This window comes from Aethina tumida, chromosome 2 (assembly GCF_024364675.1).
Source record: "Aethina tumida isolate Nest 87 chromosome 2, icAetTumi1.1, whole genome shotgun sequence".
Lineage (NCBI taxonomy): Eukaryota > Metazoa > Arthropoda > Insecta > Coleoptera > Nitidulidae > Aethina > Aethina tumida.
This window is the reverse complement of record NC_065436.1, coordinates 26,947,402-26,970,306: the sequence shown is the minus strand read 5'-3', so window position 1 is coordinate 26,970,306 and position 22,905 is coordinate 26,947,402. Positions and strand designations below refer to the sequence as shown.

Genomic DNA, 22,905 nt, shown 5'->3' with positions numbered 1-22,905 from the left:
ACCCACAAATGTTTTTGCTTGCAAAACAAGTTTGTAGTAATTCGGTACATCTCTTTTTTTGCAGAACAACATGTCGAGCTCGGAGAGTTCGGACGACATGGATCGGTGGCAGTCGGTGTTCGCCGCGGTGACGGACAGCGAGCTGCGTTTCTACGAGAGCGCCCCGTGGTCGGGGGAGGCGTGGCGGGCGCCGGCCGAAGCTTACTCGCTGATCGCCACCAGGTTGGTGGGTTCCGGAAGACGGGCAGAGCTTCCGGAGTTCAGTATACGCTGCGCGACGGTGGACGGAGTGATCACCCATCATCTGCGCGCTGAGACGCATCGCGACCTGGCCGAGTGGGCGAAGGCTCTAGTCAATGGCAGCCATGCCAGTGCTGTGACGCAGCGCGAATTAGTGTGTAGTATGTATTTATTCTTTTTATGATGTTCATTTTTATTTTCTGTTTATATTTAATGCGAATGCTTTTTTGTACCATCATAGGCTTCTTTATTTTATTTTTGATTTATTTATTTTGAATTACCCTATATATAGATTTAATGTAAAAATTATTTCTTTTTAATTATTTCCTGTACTTGTGTTCATTCTTGGAAATAATCTATATAAAGAATAAAAAAAGAATGAAAATTAATCAGAATAATTAGAAATTAAAGTTGATAGTTAAATTACAAGAAATTAACAAATTAAAGTAAAAAAAATAAAATTAATAAGCAAAATTAAAAATAATACCAAATTAATACAAAATTAGTAAATATTAAGTTAATTAAAATAATAATTAAAACAAAAACTTAAAAGTAGTAGATAACTTTTAAAAAATTAACAGATTAAAATAAAAATAAATTCAATAGTTAAATTAAAAATATGTTAACAAAAACGAAATAAAAAAATTAAAATTAATGACATTAATTAAAAAATATATGTATATATTAAATTAATTAGTTTTATTAAAATTAATAAGAGATGAGAAACTAAAAATAATAATAAAACTTAATTTAAAAAATAAAATAAAATTAAAAAGATTAATGAAAAATTAAGTTATTAAATTAAATAATTAGTTTAATATGAAAAAATTGATTGATCGGATATGATGATGATTAAAATAAAAATTAAATTTAATATTTAAATTAAAAATATATTAACAAAAACAAAATAAAAAAAATAAAATAAATGATATTAATTAAAAAATATATCTATATAAAATTAATTAGTATTATTAAAATTAATAATAAGAAACTAAAAATTAAAATTAATAAAAAATTAAATTATTAAATTAAATAATTAGTTTAATATGAAAAAATTAACAAATTAAAAAAAAAATAAAAGTAATAAATTAATTTCGAAAAAAATAAAATAAAAAGTTAAATTAAATATATAAATTAAAGAATGTTAAATTAATTAAATTTTAATTAATAAACTAATTAAAAAAAATAGTTTATTAAAAAAGTTAAGAATTAATTTTATTAAGTTAATTAATAGAAATTAAAACAAAATATTAAAATTGTATTAAAAACAATAAATTATAAACAGTTAAATTATTATTAAATAAAATTAGTAAACTTAATAAAGATATATTAAAATGATAAATTAAAATTATTGTTATTTAAAAAAGCAAATTTAATTATATAATTGAAATCAATGAATAAATTTAAAAAAATCAACAAATTAAAATAAAAATTATAGTTAATAGTTAAATTAAAAAAAATATTAACAAATCAAAATTAAAAATAAAATTAGCTAGTTTATTAAAAGACTCAAACTAAAACCAAATATTCAAATTTTATTGAGAAAATTAAAAAGTAAATTTAAAATTAAATCCTCTTTTAGTTGATGTTATCAGAAATTAATAAATTACAAAATAATGAAAATAATGATAAATTTAATTAAAGAATCTTATTGAAAAAAAAAAAAATAAAATTAACAATTATTTTTTTTTTAATTACAGTAAATATTATATTTAAAATAGATAAATTAAAATTAAAAATTAAAATTAATAATTATTTAATTAAAAAAAAATTAAAACAAAAAATTAAAAATTAATTGAAAAAGTCATCCGAAAGGATAAATGGTAAAAAAGATGGTAAAATTTTATATAATTATAGGACATATACAGTTAACATTCAAATTAAAAGAAGTATTATTTGTATTAATAATTTTCTTGAAAAATGAACAAATTGAAAAAGTTTGATGTTTGAGGAATTTTTGGTAAAATTATGAATATTTAAAGAAAAAGCAAACATATTTTGAAAAAATTCATACTTTATGTAAGCTGATGTATTTAGTAGAGTACAATAACACGAAAAAGTTTAGGTCAACATTAGTACGTTTGGCATGAACTTCCCCAAATGTTAAGAATGATTTTCTTTCACACAATCATTTATATTGACTTGTGAAATGCAAAATGTTCTTGGCAGAGGAGGCAGGTACTACCAACATCAATATCTAAGTTAAGAAAAATAAATCAGGAAAAGTAATTTTAATTGATAAATTCGTCTGATAAAGTATTCTTCTACATAAAAATAAATTGGAACAGCAATTATTGCCCAAAACATTATTTTTAACAACAAAAATAAAGAACTTAAGGAAACAATATTCGAATTAAATTTGAATATCTAGTCTAATTTGTTTAGATGATGTTATAAAAAAAAATTCTCGTAGACCAGAAAGATGTGGTCAGTGGACGCTTGTACCATCAACACTGTCCAAAAAGTCAAAAAACCAGATATTGTAACACTACATAAATACTATAGTAATGATTTACGAGATTGACCAATATAAATCGTTAATGTAACATCGAAACTGAGGCAGTACATAAATTATGAAAACTAATTTTAAATCCCGATATGTAATTTTAACGAATCCAATTCGAAGGGAATTCATATAAAATATGTGCAGCTTGTATGATTCACATATTGTATATAAAATATGAAATGCCTGGTTCTTTCCTCAAAAACGTGTTTGCACGTCTAGATAAAAATCAAATGCCTCAATTATATTTTAATACGTTCAGTAAAACTTGTAACAAAAACGAAAAAAAAGGGGGCTGATAAGGATCCGGATGGGTCAGCGGAATTGTAAAAGGTGTAAAGCTGAGCCGTTGCGTGACATAGCTCGCATGACTTCCGTTAACGGCTACTTTGGCCAATCGTCCAGGTTTGCGGCAACGACTGTTACGCGTAATATTATGTCCAACTAGATATACGAGCTTCCCACTAGGATTGTGTGTTTCTGATAAAGTTGCCGGCTTACCAGGTTGTTAATGTGTTTGTAAATGGCCATAATGAATAATGAGGAGTGGTATGGATACGTTTTTCTTTGTTTTACCGCCGGCTTATTAGAGGAACGCGTCAGTTTTGCATGCTTATTAAATTTTAATTGGCCCCATCGTACAGATCCAATTTTAGATTGTTGAAGTTTCAGGCTGCGAAGTTGTAAATGGTAATAAAATTTTAATATAATCGCCACATTCGATGGTTAAAACAACTATTTCGTATAACAGCCTAGGTTTTACAAAGGAAACTTTCTTTTATGCAATAAATTTGAATATCCTTAAAATCCCACTTATCTGCCGTTTATTTTGTCTGTACATTGTACGGGATGATTGATGTGTCTGGGTATTTAGATTTAAACATTTCCTCAGCGGTAATGCCTTGTTTAAGGTAAAAGTCCCTCTTTAAGCAAAAGGCATTTCGGTGGAGCGGTAATCCGTCCCAAACGGCCAATTCCTCCTTCACCTTTATTAAAAATGTACCCTTTTGTGGAACGGTGGCGAGGTGAAAAATCGAAATGTCGAGCTTGATAAACGTTCACAAGATGGCACAATTATCGTGTTGAAAGCAAACGGCTCTCGACCTTAGTTTAATTGCAATAAGTTTAATTGGAGTTCGAGTTTAAAATAGGATACGTTTAATTTAATTCAAGTAAATTTATATTCCTGACTGTGAAACTGGCGCAGACAACGTCCCATGGGAACACTCTCAGTTAGGTAGTGACGTCGTTATTAGAATTGTAATTAAATTTTATTATTGCGCTAATAATTTGCCGCGTTTCAATCTCTGTTTGCAACGTTACCGATGCGGTGTTACTGTGATTATGTATAATTAAATTAAATTCACATATTAATACGGATTTGCCGCCATCGAATCAACGACAACAATAAAACCAAGGCACGGTGCAATCATATTAAATCAAAATTTATCACCGCGCCATACGCATTAATTAAGATTCTTTGTCTGAATATAATTTGGCAAATAGTAATTACATTCTTGTTTACACAGTCTACTGTTTGTTGACGAATTTATATCACTGCAACAATTTCTATTGTTAGAAAACAGGATTTTTAATTAGGGAGATTGTCATAGATACTCCAAACAAATACCATTAGAACAGATATTATAATTTTTAATATTGGATTATCAAGAAAGTTATTACATTTTTGAACCTTATAAATACAAAAAAAATCTCAGGTTCAACAATTATTAACCGAAATAAGAATCAGTCGAGTCAATTATTTTTGCCACAATTTTTAAACCTTTTCTTGTGTAGGAAGTTGTGCAGACATTCGTACCCCAATTCTTTTAACTTCTGCAGTGCCAGTTGTGCGGCGTGTGGGCGAACATTGTTATGAAATATCCTGTATCCAAATATCCTCTGTGCTCATCATCTTCTGTACGTTTGTTAGTGGTTCCTGGGTCAATAGTGGGACAGGAAATTTGTAGTAACTTGTTTCTTATCCATACTTTATTTAAAGCCCTGAAAAAATGGCCAAATGATTTCAAAGAAAACTGAATTTATACATTAAAATAGAACGAAACTTTAAAACTGTATATCACTACACACCAACACATTAAATTTGAACCAAATATTAATCGATAAGAAACCAAATAACAAAAAACTCAATAACTGTCATGACAACTTCCTTCTTTAAGACAGAAACTAAAAATGTATCATTCAAATGGCCACAATAGACACAATTCTAGAAGTTCTTGTTGCATGCCTCAACTTCCATATCAGTGGCTTGTTTTTCAATTATTTTCCAAAGAATTTTTATCTCCTCGAGTTAACGTTAAATTACAATTGGAAAACCAGATCTGAAATATCGAGAGAAATAAACGGATGAATGGACATTATTCGATCTCCATTATCTTTGACAATGTTTCGTGAAGTTATCTCGGTCCAGGAAATTGCGCTCCATCCATACTTTTCTCCCTCACACTTCGTTAAACCCAATTTATATTAGCGTTATCATTTGCGCCACAATAATATTTTAAAAATTTACCGCTCCACTACCTTTATATTTAATTAAGGCCGACGTTCCAGCAATTTATGTCTCGACGAAGAACTTCACTTCAGTTTTGTCATCGTCCTTACGCACTGACGAAAAACCATTGAATACTGCTAACGTGAGACGATAATTTGTGCCCTTTTATGTCGGCCGCAAACCGTTATCAATCCAACGGCAATTTATCGTAATTTTAACCCTTCATTTAATTTTGTTTTTTGAATTTAGAATACACTCGCGGAGTGCAACGTGCGGCGAATGCGAACGCTAAATTCATTATTGTCTGGAAAAAATTCGCTTTTTAAAATTCCGACCGCACGCTGAGTTATTTCAAATGATAATAAAACGCTTTGGCTCACATGTGAGGCATTAAAAGTCGTCATGTCGGACATGAATATTTATACGGGAAATTATCATATTATTTGAATTACCGTAGAAATGCAAAATGGGCCGCGGGAATTCAAATGGAAAGATACCCGTGGCAAAGTGCTCGAACTGTAAAACAATCAAAAGCGAATTGGGTTTTTGGTATTATAGCGGATGGAAACGGATTGGTTCATTTGTTTTATTGTGTTTTTAGGGTGCTTGTGGAAGGGTAGACCGGCACAATTGGTCATACACTACGAAAACGGGTTCACGTTGTTGGAAGGCGGGACTGGTTCACGGACACTGTGGAGGTACCCGTTCGATCGGCTACGGAATTCCTCCGATGACGGCAAGAGATTTCTTTGGCTCGACTTTGGGGCTGGAGAGGACGGAGATGTGGTAAGAACCAGAATCAAGAAGACCAAAAGCATTATTTTAATATTATTTATATAATATATATAAAGCTCTTTTGTTTCAACTAACCTAACCTGACCTAACCTAATTTTTGATTATATTTTAATCCCTATTTTACTATAAAAAACTCAAAAATATCAAAAGAACTTGTTAAACATATTTATGAATTTTTATGAAACATATTTACAAATATTTCTGATTACAACCATGATAAAGTAATTCTTCTTTTTTCTCTTATTCAACGAAATAATCATCAGTAATATCAATAATTTTATAATAATAAAAAAAATCTAGGTTTTTAAATCAAAGAAAAACTTTTCATAATTAAAATATTGTATAAAAAATTACGAAATAAATAAAATGGAGAAGCATCTGGGCTATATGGTAGAATTTCTCTCTTTCTCTCTTACTAATGTTTTTGAGAAAGTCTCAGGAACTTCGTTAATTTGCGAGTTAAGTATCTTATTTTTGATATTCTCTAGTATCATAATCAAAATTAATCAAGAGTAACTTTCTTCTTCTAAATTATACGAAGAATATAAAAAACTCTATAGTTAAAAATATTCATTAGCGTAAAAATAGGACGAGAAAGATTGCAGTACCCTCAGAATCTATGCCACTGCATCATTATAGAAAAAAATTAAACACGATTATGCCAAAGGTTACAGAATGTGAGAATATATCAATTTTTGAAATTTAAATTTAAGGGACCATATTAAATTATTATTTAATCACATTTTCTTCTTTATTGTATGTGTTCTACCTTATCCCAAACACTTGAATAAAAATCTTTTTTAAGTACTGTACCACCAAGTTTACCAGTTTCAACCCATTAAGCATTTGCGAGAAGAAAACTGGCATTTATCAAAAGCTCAGTTTTTCCATTTTCACTCAACTTTTGCGGAATCCATTGGTCTAACTTTTTGATGAAAATTTTTCTAGTGGTTCAATATGAGCAGTGTTTCTCAACGAAAACTCTTGGTGGCCTATAATTTTAAAAGGATAATGGATAAATGAAATTGAAAATGAACACCAAAAAAGGGCACTTTTCAATTCACCTCTTAGTTCAACATCTAAATTTTCAGTGCCACTATAGGTCATGTGTAAATTCATTCAAAAGAATTCTTTTAATGAGTCTTCAAAGAAATGAATGGGAACGGGAATGGTCATGTAAAAATAAAATAACTAAAAATAGACAATATTTATGTATTAATTACACAAGAGCTCGAAAATCAAAGAGAGAGAGATGCTTAGTAAGAAGAACCCTCACTTCCAACAAAAAGAGGTATCATCGTATTATGCATTGATAGATCAGAAATTGGCTTAACTTATTTAAGTACCATCAAAGTGGCTCCAATGACCCCCCAAATTTAACCCCTTTAGATTGTTTCTTTAAGGTGATCCACACGATGAAACGTCAATTGTGACAAGAATTTTATAATCGTCTTCAAAATAAAGGAGACCATTTTGAATATTTAATTATATTAAATAACAATGACTATTAATTACTGAAACCATTTTATGAAAATAAGAGCATATAGTGCTATTGAAGATTTTGAGGTTGGAGTGGCTACCTCTGCTGGGGTAAATCGAAGTGAGTTGAAATGTGCCCTACGAACCCTCGAAACGGGTTTCTCAAATTTTATTTTTTAAGACAACCTTGTACAACCAATAATTCATTATCTTTGAGCAAAAAACATCAAGATTAAAATACTTTATGACTAAAGGCAATTTTGATTTCATAGTTAGTCGGATTTTAATGTTAGTAAGATTTATTGAAATATGAACGACATTTTTCAATTTTAAAATTCACTTTAACAAGAAATCTGAAATTCCCATTTCGAAAGTTCTCATTTCAACAATTACTTTTACGTTTAAAACGAACTTTTTTACTGCCCCAGTTGAAAACTAATAAAAGAATTTAATATTCTGCAGTTTTAGTACAACATAAAAATTACGACAACAGTTTTTAATTATTTAGCGACCTTTCAATATTTTTAGATACTCCAGAGGAACGATTTAATATATCCCATAACTTGAAAACTAACTTTAACGCAATAATAAACAATAAGAGCACTAATCAGTTCAACCTCGTTCATGTTAAATTAATAGCTACACATCTGAGAACATTTAACGACGCCAAAGTAAATTCGCGTTCAAATTAAATCTCAAAATTTGCACTTTCAAGAGGGAATAACATTGTACAAGATTTAATTAAGTTTTCCAATTTGCCGCATATATCGAAACTAAAGCGTAAGCGGTAAACAGATAATTAACTCTCTTTGAGTGCCGCACACATCCAACGGAACAATGGAATGCTTGGAAAATTAATATTTGCCGACTTAATGTTCCATAGCAAGTAGGCTTCTGTTGTCGGAGGTAGCACGGAAAAGTGCATGTTCAGTTACCTCGCCTGATTAAAATTGTAATCATAAAAAGCTGCAGCCATTCTTCGTGCAGCTTCATGCCGCCGTGCTTTATGGAGTTTTACTACCACCTACATGATTTTTACTCAATAAACCACGGTTGTATAATATTTTTGATAGTCAGAGGATATATTTTAATTTAAATTTATACAAATGAAACTCTTACAGAATTTTTCTTTTATTGTTTGTAGGGCCCCGATTTTTTTTGGGAGGGAGAAATATATTAAATTCTCAGAAAAATAATTACGTTAATGTTGAAGTGTAATTTAACTGACAAAAGCTATTTCACTACACCTGACATTTAATTAAAAATCACGTATAAAAGAAGTGAAGTTCTATAAAGAGAACTGAAATCCACGAATTTAATATTCTGTCTGGATTTTTAATATTTCGTTTATTAGTACTTGAAATGCTAATGCTGTATTTTGTTTTTAGGAACTCGACATGGAGGGATGTCCAAAACCGATTGTCTTCATACTACACAACTTTTTATCTGCCAAAATCCATCGATTGGGTATCAGCGCCTAACTCGTTGGACACAAGTTCCAAAACGAAGCCAGTTTATTTGTAAACAAGAAAGAATTATTTTGTCAATTAATCTAGATAGATACTTATTTAGTGTTAAATATATCAATAAATCATTTCATTTATTTTTTGTATAAAAAAAACTATAAAAAAACTATCGGTCTATTTAAAAAAATTTGTGCCTTTACAGCATGTTTTATACGTTCCGAAAATGGTACAAATAATGATGTTTCTACATTTGTTCGATAATCTATGACAATAGCCGCATTCCAATGATACAGACTAGTCACATAACTAAAATTTAGTTACTCAGGTATTAACAACTATCATTTACAACAATCTGCGTAACGCACAACTCTTAAGTTAGTTTAATTGTACTTTTACTGGCTACGAACAAAATGTGATGTTTATTTTTCGCCATTTTGGTAGCCTGTGGATGTTTTACAATATAAAACTCGATTATTGTGAAATATCCCAATTGGTGTAATTCAGATATTACAAACTTAAACTTATACTTAATGTGGTTGTTTTAGCTACGAAATTGGAATCGATTACGTAATGGTCACAGTTTAACAAAAATAAAAGACGTGCCAAAATTGCCGCTCATAAAATCTTACAACCAGAGAAGATATTGTTGATTTCTGTATACCGAATCCATACAATAAAGTCTTTTATTGTGCCATTGACCGTTCAAACTAAGACGATGGACTATAAAAAATTTTTGCTAAAGATAATAATGATGGATTTTAGCACGTTTGATGTCGCATATCAGCGCGATTTGTTCGGGGCGTTCGGACAATCTAAGAAAAGCAATATCATCCCGACCACAAAAGCTAATGTCCGTCAAATGTGTCCCATACATCTCTGTGTCGAAATGTTACTGTGACATTACGTTCGCCATTTTATTATGTCAAGGACACAATGCCAGATTAATACCTACCACCAAAAACCCGCTACCGGGATCAAAAGTGAAAAAATGGAGGCTTTACTTTGGCATTTTGCAATGCAAATTCTTAGTCGGCGTCACAAGTTGAATTTGTCATTTTGTCGCACATCCAATTCGTTTGGCCATAGAATGCGTTTGTGGGCTGGCTGAAGTAACCATTTTAAATAAATTTACAATCAAAATGAAAAAAAAAGTGTATGAACAATTTTTAATCAAAACAAACTTATATAATAGTTTATACAAGCTTTTGTATTATGCATATCATTTTAAGAACAATAAAACAAAACGTATTGTATATTACTAGGTAATGTAAACTAACTCTTCCATAACTAATGTAAGTGTGTTGTCTGATATGTATCAAAGCTTACCTGGACATTGGGTGAATTGTATAGCTTTTTACTGTTATATTGTATAGATAAGGTGTAGGAATTTAATACTAAGGTTAGTGATATTGTAAATAATATATAATCTCCGCAGAAATGTATTGTATCTTAGCAATAAATGTGTATTAAAATAAAATCACTAAAATTATTCTTTGTCTTTTTTTAATTAAATAATTTTTAAAGGCTTATCTATCTGATGTAAGTTTTGAAGAAGTATTGAAAAGTTATACTTACTAAAAATCAGAAATAAATATCTTATTAAATGTCCATAGCGACATCTTAAAAATATAGAAACCTCTAAATAGAAAAAGTCAAAAAACTTTGAAACTACAGATATAAAAAATCTAGTGTCTTTAGTTAGAGAAAATAATTTACTAGATTTCAGTATAGCGAGTCATGGACGCTATATCTTGGTAGATTTTAGGTTATAGAAAACAGTCAGGTGATGTTTTTGCTTTAAGAAAATTTATTTCTGAAACTGCTAGTTATTGCAAAATACAGAAAGTTACTTTTACAGCAGTTATATTAGTTATAATTATTATATTACAGTTTTAGTTTAGATGAGTGTTGAAGTGATATTATATTATATTATTATAAAATTTATATTATATTATATTTATATATAATAAAAGCTGTTTATTACACTTCTATAACCAAAAAATTTTTAATTATAAAAATTTCATGTGAAAATTATTATGAAATAAATTTCTTGTGAAAGCAAAATTGGAAGAAATTTCGGTCCTCTCAAACAATTTAGTTTCGAAGAAAATTTCCCGTATGAGTAGTAAATACTAATGCAGCCTTAAAGAAATATATATACATACAGTATATATATAAATATAACGATGTTACGAAAAACGAAAAAATTTACTAAAAACGTAAAAACTACTAAAATCTCAAAAATTATTAAAAACGTGAGATTTTCCATACGATCAAACTCAAAATGATCATTATCCATAGGATCAAATTCCATACGTTCATAATTCATACGATCAATTTCCATACAATTAAAATCTATAGGATAAAATCCATACGATTAAATTCATATTGATTAAATTACATAGTTTCACTTTAATAACTTGGATTTTTATTTTTTTACTAATACTAACATCCTGAAATATCATTAAAAAAGTAAAAATAAATAATTCTGATTCTTCCTGGATTCCCAAAAAATTACTAAAAACGTATGAAATAACTAAAAGACATAATTATTTTATTAAAAGAACAATTCTTTTTAATTTAAATTAATTTTGTGATTAACCAGCTGTACCCGCGAGTAGCGACTTTGTCAGGGAGGCGCCCGACGTGACGGCCCAGTGGTGGCATGCGCGTGAGCTGCGCGTGGTACTGGACAGTACTTGGACATTGCAACATTACTTTATTTTTCTAAAATAAAAGATTTTTTCTATAATAAAAGTAGCCTAAGTTACTCCTTATTACATCAGCTACCTGCAATAAAAGTCCCGTCAAAATCGGTCCAACCATTTCAGAGATTAGCCGGAACAAACAGACAGAGAAACAAAAATTGTAAAATATGTTATTTTGGTGTATGTACCGTATTTATATTCATATGCATGTAGTAAAAAACGGTTATTTCAATATTACACACAGACACTCATGAATATATAATCAGAATAATCAGAAAAACCTGACCTATACTCATTTAATATAAATTTTAAATGAAAAGTAACAGATGGACAAAAAGATATCTGTAATCCATAAGAAATGGCAACATGGCTGCATCCCGAGATCCTGTCCAGTAATGTTTCTTGTTTATAACATGGGTTGGTACTTTTTAGGTTTTCTATGCCTTTTTATCAGGGGAGGCAAGTGAAGAGAGACGAAAAAGTAAGAGACGAAAAAGTAAGAGCCGAATATATTTGTTCGGCACGGTCGGAAATTCACGAGTCTACGCTAAGCGTAGAAGGAAAGTGGGGTCAACGTATGCCATCTGTTAATGTCTGTCATCTCAGAGAAACGTGGAAATTGGTTATAGAAATTCCTTAAATTGACAGTAATATTTTAGAGTTTTTTGTGTTTTCGGTTGGTGAAAACAATTTCCCCAGATTTTTGGCATGGCTTAAAGATTAAGATTATGACAAATTGTTTTTTTCTAAATTTATGTCATTTGTATGTACATTTATGTTTGTACCGTCTTTTTCCGAAAATAAGATACTGTCTTACTTTTTTTTTTGGTCCAAAATACGCACTAGGGCTTATTTTCCGGAGAGGGCAAAAATAAAAGTATATTTATATATTTTTATTTAATATTTATTTTACACAGAATACAGAAATTTAAATTTATTCAATTACAGTCATGTCATCTTTTGTAACATCGTCATAAATAAAATTCTGAATTATATTCTGATTTTCTTCCAAATCCATTTCCTGTTGAATTATTGGTCCGAATCTCTCACGTCTTGCGAAATAGCTATCGTTAAATGAATACTTCTTGTCTAAGTAACCTGTTCGTAGTGCATTGGAAACATCATTTTCGAGGGATGTCTTATTTTACAAAAAGTTTCGAAAATCAAGATAGGGCTTATTTTCGGAAAAAGACGGTTTTTGTTAGTGTATATTATTTTATGAATAGTAATGTTGGCTATTAAATGCGTTATAGGGTCTACATTGTACAATTGACTACGTTATGCTTTCTACGGATTACGTTTTACGATCAAAGTGACAATTGCGGTAAACGTCCTTCCGTTTTGCAGAGACAACATATACATTGTACGGATTACGTTTCACGATCAACACCAACAATTTTACACATATTAAAAGTTTATGCAATGTTAGACTCGCGATCTTCAAAAAACTTTTAGTGAAACACTTTTATGTTTGTTTATTAAATGATGCTTCCTTTAATAGTTAAAACAATAAATAAAAAGCCAAAGAAAGAAAGCCAACTGGAAAAAATGCTTGAACCTGCGAAAACCTTTATAGATAAAGGAAAATTAATTTTAAATTACAAGCAAATACTAGATTTTCTTGAAAAAGTTAAAGGTTCAACGGACCCCCTAAGCTGTTCTAAACAATATACAAATAGCACCGAATATCTACTGAACATATTAAACCAAATATACCCGGTGGGTATTACCCACATTTAACTGACAGAAAAATAAAAACAAGTATTACCAAACTAAAAAAGAGAATAAACAGGCAAATAAAAGGAAAAACATTAATTGACATTGATAGCGACTCCTCTCAAGATAGCGTTAATTAAGAAGATAGAACAAATATTGCACCTGACCGAATGTTAACAATTTCGAGAAGAAAGAACAGAAAACGACATATATAATGTAAAACTGTATATACATATACATATTCGCTAATAACCCTTAAGTGGTTAATGCGATTAATAATAAAAAAACAATAGGAATCGAATATTTATATATATTTTAATGTTTGTCTCTTACAACACCCAAAGTGTTATTATTATTATTAAATTACTTTAAAAACATATAGAAAAAACAATATTATATTTATAGCAAGGTAAATACAGTTCCTATACTAAGTTACAATCTACTTAAACCTACACAACTATAAATACATCAAAAAAAATTTTGTGAATGTATTAACTAAAGAAGGAATATTTAAGATAAGTATTTAAGAACTCAAATTTCGAAGAGTATATAATTTAATTTCAAAACAATATATCAAATGTGTGTAAAATTGTGGCCTTTCACGCTTACGGGCTTACGTTTTATGCAACGATACCGATGCGTTTTATGTTAAACGTATTTCTGCAATTTGCGGTTTACAAGATGTATTAAGTTTCAACGAATTGCTACGTTAACCATGGTATGACTTACGTTCTACGCTCTACGTTTTTGCGTTTCGTTTGACGTCATACGTATCTTTGCTAATGCGTTATACGGTCTACGTTATACGATTGACGGACTACGTTCTGCGTTATACGAATTACATTTTATGACCGAAGTAGCAATTTAACTCGCAAAATTTTAGGACCAAACAATGAACATTTATGCTAATTGCGTCATACGTTCTACGTTACGTCTTACAGGGACTACGTCTACATTGTACGGATTACGCGTCACGATCAACGCCAACAATTTTACACATGTTAAAAGTTTACGTATTGTTAGGCTCGCGATCTTCAGAAACTTTTAGTGAAACACTTGTGTGTGTGTGCTTATTAAATGATGCTTCCTTTAATAGTTAAACAATAAGAATCGAATATTTATATACATCTTAATTTTCGTCTCTTACAACCCTCAAAGTACATCCATTTGTTGTTTAAATGCATTGAAAGTATTTTACATACTATTAAATTACATTAAAAAATATATAGAAAAAACAATATGATGTTTATAGCAAGCAAGTTACATGCAGCTCTTATACTAAGTTATAATTTACCAAAATCTAAACAACTATAAATAGATCAAAAAACCTTTTGTAAATGTTTTAACTAAAGAAGGAATATTTAAGATAAGTATTTAAGAACGCAAATTTTGAAGAGTATTTAATTAAATTTCAAAACAATATATCAAAGTTGTGTAAAATTGTGGCCTTTCACGCTTACGGGCTTACGTTTTATGCAACGATACCGATGCGTTTTATGTTAAACGTATTTCTGCAATTTGCGGTTTACAATATGTATTAAGTTTCAACGAATTGCTACGTTAACCATGGTATGACTTACGTTCTACGCTCTACGTTTTTGCGTTTCGTTTGACGTCATACGTATCTTTGCTAATGCGTTATACGGTCTACGTTATACGATTGACGGACTACGTTCTGCGTTATACGAATTACATTTTATGACCGAAGTAGCAATTTAACTCGCAAAATTTTAGGACCAAACAATGAACATTTATGCTAATTGCGTCATACGTTCTACGTTACGTCTTACAGGGACTACGTCTACATTGTACGGATTACGCGTCACGATCAACGCCAACAATTTTACACATGTTAAAAGTTTACGTATTGTTAGGCTCGCGATCTTCAGAAACTTTTAGTGAAACACTTGTGTGTGTGTGCTTATTAAACGATGCTTCCTTTAATAGTTAAACAATAAGAATCGAATATTTATATACATCTTAATTTTCGTCTCTTACAACCCTCAAAGTACATCCATTTGTTGTTTAAATGCATTGAAAGTATTTTACATACTATTAAATTACATTAAAAAATATATAGAAAAAACAATATGATGTTTATAGCAAGCAAGTTACATGCAGCTCTTATACTAAGTTATAATTTACCAAAATCTAAACAACTATAAATAGATCAAAAAACCTTTTGTAAATGTTTTAACTAAAGAAGGAATATTTAAGATAAGTATTTAAGAACGCAAATTTTGAAGAGTATTTAATTAAATTTCAAAACAATATATCAAAGTTGTGTAAAATTGTGGCTTTTCACGCTTACGGGCTTACGTTTTATGCAACGATACCGATGCGTTTTATGTTAAACGTATTTCTGCAATTTGCGGTTTACAATATGTATTAAGTTTCAACGAATTGCTACGTTAACCATGGTATGACTTACGTTCTACGCTCTACGTTTTTGCGTTTCGTTTGACGTCATACGTATCTTTGCTAATGCGTTATACGGTCTACGTTATACGATTGACGGACTACGTTCTGCGTTATACGAATTACATTTTATGACCGAAGTAGCAATTTAACTCGCAAAATTTTAGGACCAAACAATGAACATTTATGCTAATTGCGTCATACGTTCTACGTTACGTCTTACAGGGACTACGTCTACATTGTACGGATTACGCGTCACGATCAACGCCAACAATTTTACACATATTAAAAGTTTATGCATTGTTAGACTCGCGATCTTCAAAAATCTTTTATTGAAACACTTTTATGTGTGTTTATTAAGTGATGCTTCCTTTAATTGTTAAAACTATAAGAATATTTGTATACGATTACAGTTGATACAATTTAAATTTTGACAGTATATACATAATCGACGCCAAAGCTAACCGAATAAGTGGCCTTAAAAATTATTGACACCACAGTGGTGTCATTTGTGGGTAGACACACTCTAGATGCGACCATGGACTTGCGCCTCTTATTAGTATCAGCGAGAATACAAATAGAAAATCTTGTCTAAATGTTTTAACTAAAGAAAGAACATTGGAAAGGACTATTTAACAACGCAAATTTTTATGAGTAACAAACTCAATTTCCGAAACTGCAAAACTACTTAAACATTAAGATGACTAATAAGAAGATTGAGAATCCAGTTCATTATTAAAGTGCACATTTTGGAATCGCGACTCCACTTATACAAGTAAAGTATCAACTATTTTCAGTGGACCTATTCAATGTCAGGTTTGACGCGCTGCTGCCGCAAAGCTGCCTAGTAGAGCTTAATAGTTCTATGACCAAGACTCCGGGTCAGAACCCAATTGCATAGGTGACTGGAAATCGTTTTCTTTTTACTTATCCAAGCAAAGTATTAGCTATTTTTAATAATTTATATTCAAAAAACTCATATTTAATATAGTTATTTTAAAAAATGTCCTTTTAATAGTTAAAACATTGAGAGTCAATTTATATCCCTAACGGCTTTGGTATGTCCTGTAAGATTAGAAAAAAAATATTGCTTCAATAAATAAGTCAATAAACATTAATTTGTTCAATACTTATATATATCCATAACGACTTTGACCTACAGATTAAATTTAGGGTAGCAAAACCTGTAGTAGAAAAACTTACTTTGTGATGCCAGTTGGTTGATAAACTAGTCCTGTCCGGGACCCACCTGAAATCATCCACAAATAATCAATTAAAATCTGTATTTACTTGAATATCAATATTATTATTTATTACCATTAATATTATATCTTTGTTACTTTATCGTTTTTCCAATGATGCCAGTAATTGATCGTCATAATTTAGATGTGTCCGTGGACTTCACGAAAACTTTTTATGAATCTTTTTCCAGTGTCTAGTCAGTAAGGTATTAGATTGGGATGACCAACAACATGATTGAGAATCCAGCTCAATATTAAAGTGCACATTTTGAACTCGCGACTCCACTTATCCAAGTAAAGTATCAACTATTTTCAATGAACCCCGTCAATGTCAGGTCTGACGCACTGCTGCCGCAAAGCTGCCTAGTAGAGCTTAATAGTTCTATGACCAAGACTCCGGGTCAGAACCCAATTGCATGGGGCAGTGAAAATCGTTTTCTCTTTACTTATCCAAGCAAAGTTATTTTAAAAAATGTCCGTTTACTGGTTAAAACATTGTGGGTCAATTACTTATTTATGACCTTAACGGCTTTGGTAGGTTCTGTAAGATTAGAAAAAAAAAAATATTGCCTCAATAAATCTATCAATAAACATTAATTTGTTCAATACTTATTTATATCCATAACGAACATGTAGAAAAACTTACTTTGTAATGCCAGTTGGTTGATAAACTAGTCTTGTTCGGGACCCACCTGAAATCATCCACAAATAATCAATTAAAATCTCTATTTACTTGAATATCAATATTATTATTTATTACCATTAATATTCTATCTTTGTTCCTTTCCAATGATGCCAGTATTTGATCGTCATAATTTAGATGCTTCCGTGGACTTCACAAAAACTTTTTTATGAATCTTTTTCCAGTGTCTAGTCAGTAAGGTGTTATATGGGCATGACTAACAACAAGATTGAGAATCCAGCTCAATATTAAAGTGCACATTTTGAACTCGCGACTCCACTTATCCAAGTAAAGTATCAACTATTTTCAGTGGACCCCGTCAATGTCAGGTCTGACGCACTGCTGCCGCAAAGCTGCCTAGTAGAGCTTAATAGTTCTATGACCAAGACTCCGGGTCAGAACCCAATTGCATGGGGCAGTGAAAATCGTTTTCTCTTTACTTATCCAAGCAAAGTTATTTTAAAAAATGTCCTTTTACTGGTTAAAACATTGTGGGTCAATTACTTATTTATGACCTTAACGGCTTTGGTAGGTTCTGTAAGATTAGAAAAAAAAAATATTGCTTCAATAAATCTATCAATAAACATTAATTTGTTCAATACTTATTTATATCCATAACGAACATGTAGAAAAACTTACTTTGTAATGCCAGTTGGTTGATAAACTAGTCTTGTTCGGGACCCACCTGAAATCATCCACAAATAATCAATTAAAATCTCTATTTACTTGAATATCAATATTATTATTTATTACCATTAATATTCTATCTTTGTTCCTTTCCAATGATGCCAGTATTTGATCGTCATAATTTAGATGCTTCCGTGGACTTCACAAAAACTTTTTTATGAATCTTTTTCCAGTGTCTAGTCAGTAAGGTGTTATATGGGCATGACTAACAACAAGATTGAGAATCCAGCTCAATATTAAAGTGCACATTTTGAACTCGCGACTCCACTTATCCAAGTAAAGTATCAACTATTTTCAGTGGACCCCGTCAATGTCAGGTCTGACGCACTGCTGCCGCAAAGCTGCCTAGTAGAGCTTAATAGTTCTATGACCAAGACTCCGGGTCAGAACCCAATTGCATGGGGCACTGAAAATCGTTTTCTCTTTACTTATCCAAGCAAAGTTATTTTAAAAAATGTCCTTTTACTGGTTGAAATATTTAAGGTCGATTACTTATTTATATCCCTAACGGTAGGTTCTGTAAGATTAGAACAAAATATTGCTTCAATAAATTAATCAACATTTTACGGTAAGAAAACATGTAATATGTAGAAAAACTTACTTTGCGATGCCAGTTGTTTGGTTAACTGGTCTTGTTCAGGACCCACCTGAAATTATTCACAAATAATCAATTAAAATTACTATTTACATAAAAATCACTATTACCTCTTTTCCTTTATTGTTTTTCCAACGATATCAGTGATTGATCATCATAATATAAATGCGTTCGTGGTAACTTTTTGCGCATCTTTTTTCAGTGTCCAATCAGCGAGAAAATAAATTGAAATCAAGACTCCAGGTTAGAACCCATTTGCATGAGGGACTGAATATCGTTTTCTCTTTGCTTATCCAAGTAAAGTATTACATATTTTTAATAATTTTTTATAAATTTTCTTTTAATGGTTAAAACATTGAGAGTTCATTGCTTGTTCTATTCCTAACGGCTTTGGTACGTCCTATAATAATAAAAAAGGATCATAAACAAGATACCCATAAAAACTATAAATTTTTATATGATTTAAAATACGTATATAAAAAAAATAATTGAAACAAGTAACAAATGTCTCAATAAGAGAAGAGAACCTGTGTTTTTTAAAAGCAAAAAGCACGACATTTTAATTTAACTTATTAAGAGCATCAGTTTCCAACTTTGGTTATACAAACAATACTCAATCAGATTCAATTTATTTTTTATTTTAAATAAAATAACTAGAGTATTTAATTATTTATCAAACAAATAAATTCAATGTAAAGTGCATTGGGGTAAATTTGTAAAGGAGAGAAGTGCATGGTGCCATAAAATATCCAAAAATACAATTAGTGACTGAATTCGAGAAAAAACACACATTCATGTGAAAATGAAAAACGTCTTTCCGATGGACTGACTGTTAACCTTGGATGTGGATTTGGATTGTCAAAAAAATAAATGTTGCTTGTTCAACAATTTGTCAAAGAAAATGACTTGCAAACTCCCTCTAAAGATGGAGTACCTGGAGAAGACTAGTTTTTAAGATTTAAAAAAAGGAACCACTTATCCTTAAAGAAGAGTTGTAAAAGTTACTGAAGTTATAACTTCAAAAAAACCGAAATTACGATTATTTCTTGATAAAAACATCAAGAAAAGAACACTTGGTCTAAAGAAGATGATAATATATGTAGCATTTGTAAATGCGATTAATTGAATGAACTGAGTTTTGCGGAAATTGCAACAAAGGATAAAAAAAGCAATATGAATGTGAGAGATGTCTTGATGATGATTGAATAAAAATTTAAATTTTTATTTTTATGTTATTTTATTACTGATAATAATTATATATTATTATATTCATTTATATTAATATATAATATATTATTCCTTGTTTAATAATAATAATTGTCATTGCACACCTTATCAAAATGTTTCAAAAATAACTAAATACCCCAAGTTGGGTCCGAGATTATGAAAAATGCACAACTTACTTGATCAGCACAACTCTGTCACCATCTTAATCCTACTCTAACATTCACTAACATTAACATCTATTGTGTGATCATGAACAAGCGCTTGATGATTAGAAATATTCGTTCATAGAACCAGTTCTAATAATTTTGTCTCAGTTCAGACACAATAATTTCTTAATAAACTTGGTAAAAAAGAATCCTTAAGCCATCGAAGTATTTGTGCCAAAGTTTGTTTTTCAAACGCATTTAGATATTAATTTGTATTTAAGAGTTACTTACACTAGTTCCAAATTTACTAAATGCATAGGCAACGTTACAATTGCTTATTTCAATTGATTTGAATCATATATTTTTAATTAATTAATATATACTCACAATATTAATCACAAGCTTAATAATTGTCACTGCACAGTTTATCGAAATGCTTCAAAATGAACTAAATGATCCGAGTTGGGACCGAGATTAAAAAAATCCACAGCTTACTAGATCGGCACAACTCTGCTGCAATCTTCATTCTTTTCTAACATTCATTCACATGTATTTTTCTCTCTGTCACTCTTACACGAACAAATGCAAAATTCGAATTTTGAGTCGAATAGTATTGAATTGACAAAAAAATGTGGTAAAAATCAACAACTGTTTAGGAACATGCACTTGATGATGATTAAAAAATTCGTTCCTAGAAACAGTTTTAATAAATTTATGTTAGTGCAGAACATAATAATTTCTTAATAAATTTTGTAACAAAGAATCCTTAAGTCGTTGAAGCTTTATGCCAAAGTTAGTACATTTGTTTTTTAAACGCATTTAGATATTAATTGAATATTTCAATTGATTTCTTTATATATAACACGCAATTTTTATACGTATAACCATATATTTTTAATTAATTAATATATACTTACAATATTAACTCCAAGATTAATAATTGTCACTGCAGAACTTATCGAAATGCTTCAAAATGTACTAAATGCCCCGAGTTGAGCCACAGATTAAAAAAATGCACAGCTTACTTGATCGGCACAACTATGTTGTGCTTCTCTAACATTCTTTAGCGTGTATTTTTCTCTCTGTCACCCTCACACGACAAATGCAAAATTCGGATTTTGAGTAGAGTAGTGTCCAATACAAATAATAATGTTTATATATATTACGTTTGTTTAAAAAATGGTACAAATCAACAATTGTTCATGAACAAACGCTTGATGGCTGTCGTAAGTATTATAATAAGGAATTAATATTATTATTAGAAAAATGAAAACTGAAATCAAAATTTCTATTAAAAGAACAGATTTTATATTAACAAGGAATTGTTTTTAAATTATTAAAATCTTTGTTTTAAAAATCTATCTATCATTCATCATTATTGAACCTAAATTGTTAGTGATTATTATGAAATTATTAGGCTCTACCAGGCAGATTGAAAGGGGTGCTCTGAAAATAATTGATATTCTCCATGAATAAGTAAAATCGCGAGTCGAAAATCTGCGGATCAGTATTAAGTTAGAACTCCAATTTTCTTATAAGAATTATTAAAAAACAGTAGTTTTACAGTTTCCTGAGTTTAATTCTCATGAAAATTTGCGTTATTAAGTAGTCAGTTCTCTCAAATGTTCCTTCTTTGTCCATGTCCATGGATGCATCTAGAGTATAATGACCAACCACTAGAACCATTGAAAAGACGATAAGACTATATGGAAAGGAAAAGATAATTATAATTATTTATTTATAAATTATTTATTAACCTACATTAAATTTGTATATTTGTAAACATATTAATATGTTTCTTATTAAGTAAAAATTGAAATTTTCAGAAATTGTTTATTTTTTGTATGGTTTTTAGGTAATTTAACCAAAAATTCACTTTCACCTTAAATAATTATAAGTACACTGCATATTTTTTATTTTTCATTAAATTAACTTCTTTATCTCTGAGAAATTCCTCAATTTATAAACATTATATACTCATATTTTATCAAATTGTTAATAGTAGGATGAGAGTGTAGGATCGCCTTCACTTAGAGACGATTTCTATGTTTCAAAATAAATAAAATCGAATTTATAAATCTGAGATCTAAATTATGAATAATTAATTGTGTGTATATGTGTAGTATTTGCCATCTATTAATTATAATTATTGTTGTAAATAAAATTGTATTTTAATTGTAAAGCTTCTCATAGGATTTTCCTGTCCTATTGTTAAAGAAAAATATTTTCTATTTCTTTTATTTAATATATATTTAAGAAAAACCTTTCCTGATTGTTGTAACTTTTTGTATTATGCTTGATTTTAATTAACTGTTTCATATTGAAAAATTCACTCATGACTAAGTGGTAATTAAAAGTAATAAATATAATTAATTAAAATCTATTTTCTTTAAATTTGAATTGAACATACCTCAAAAAAGTAATGTTACGTTTAATTAAAATTAAATTCTACCTCAATAACTAAGTAATAATATAAAAGATACATGTAAA

General features: G+C 29.7%; 1 protein-coding gene and 1 long non-coding RNA gene across 4 annotated transcripts in view; one reads left to right on the top strand and one right to left on the bottom strand.

Moving 5' to 3' along the window:
• The window catches only part of LOC109595349 (beta-1-syntrophin), a 191,116-nt gene extending 180,632 nt beyond the window's left edge, over nucleotides 1-10,484 (top strand). The window contains exons 4-6 of the mRNA XM_020010689.2: nucleotides 65-401; nucleotides 5,857-6,041; nucleotides 8,918-10,484. Of these exons, the coding sequence (XP_019866248.2) occupies nucleotides 65-401; nucleotides 5,857-6,041; nucleotides 8,918-9,010 (615 nt within the window). The 3' untranslated portion in view covers nucleotides 9,011-10,484. The remainder of the gene's footprint in view (nucleotides 1-64; nucleotides 402-5,856; nucleotides 6,042-8,917) is intronic.
• Nucleotides 10,485-15,718: 5,234 nt separating this feature from the next.
• On the bottom strand, nucleotides 15,719-18,916 carry LOC109594489 (uncharacterized). Of its 3 annotated transcripts, none has more exons than XR_007547354.1 (4): nucleotides 18,514-18,916; nucleotides 18,400-18,445; nucleotides 17,041-17,086; nucleotides 15,719-16,902 (listed from the first exon to the last, which is right to left on the bottom strand). It is a non-coding gene; the product is annotated as an uncharacterized LOC109594489 (long non-coding RNA). The 3 variants fall into 3 exon arrangements; XR_007547355.1 differs by lacking the exon at nucleotides 18,400-18,445 and adding an exon at nucleotides 17,725-17,770; XR_007547356.1 differs by lacking the exons at nucleotides 18,400-18,445; nucleotides 18,514-18,916 and adding exons at nucleotides 17,725-17,770; nucleotides 17,839-18,172.
• Nucleotides 18,917-22,905: the final 3,989 nt, after the last annotated feature.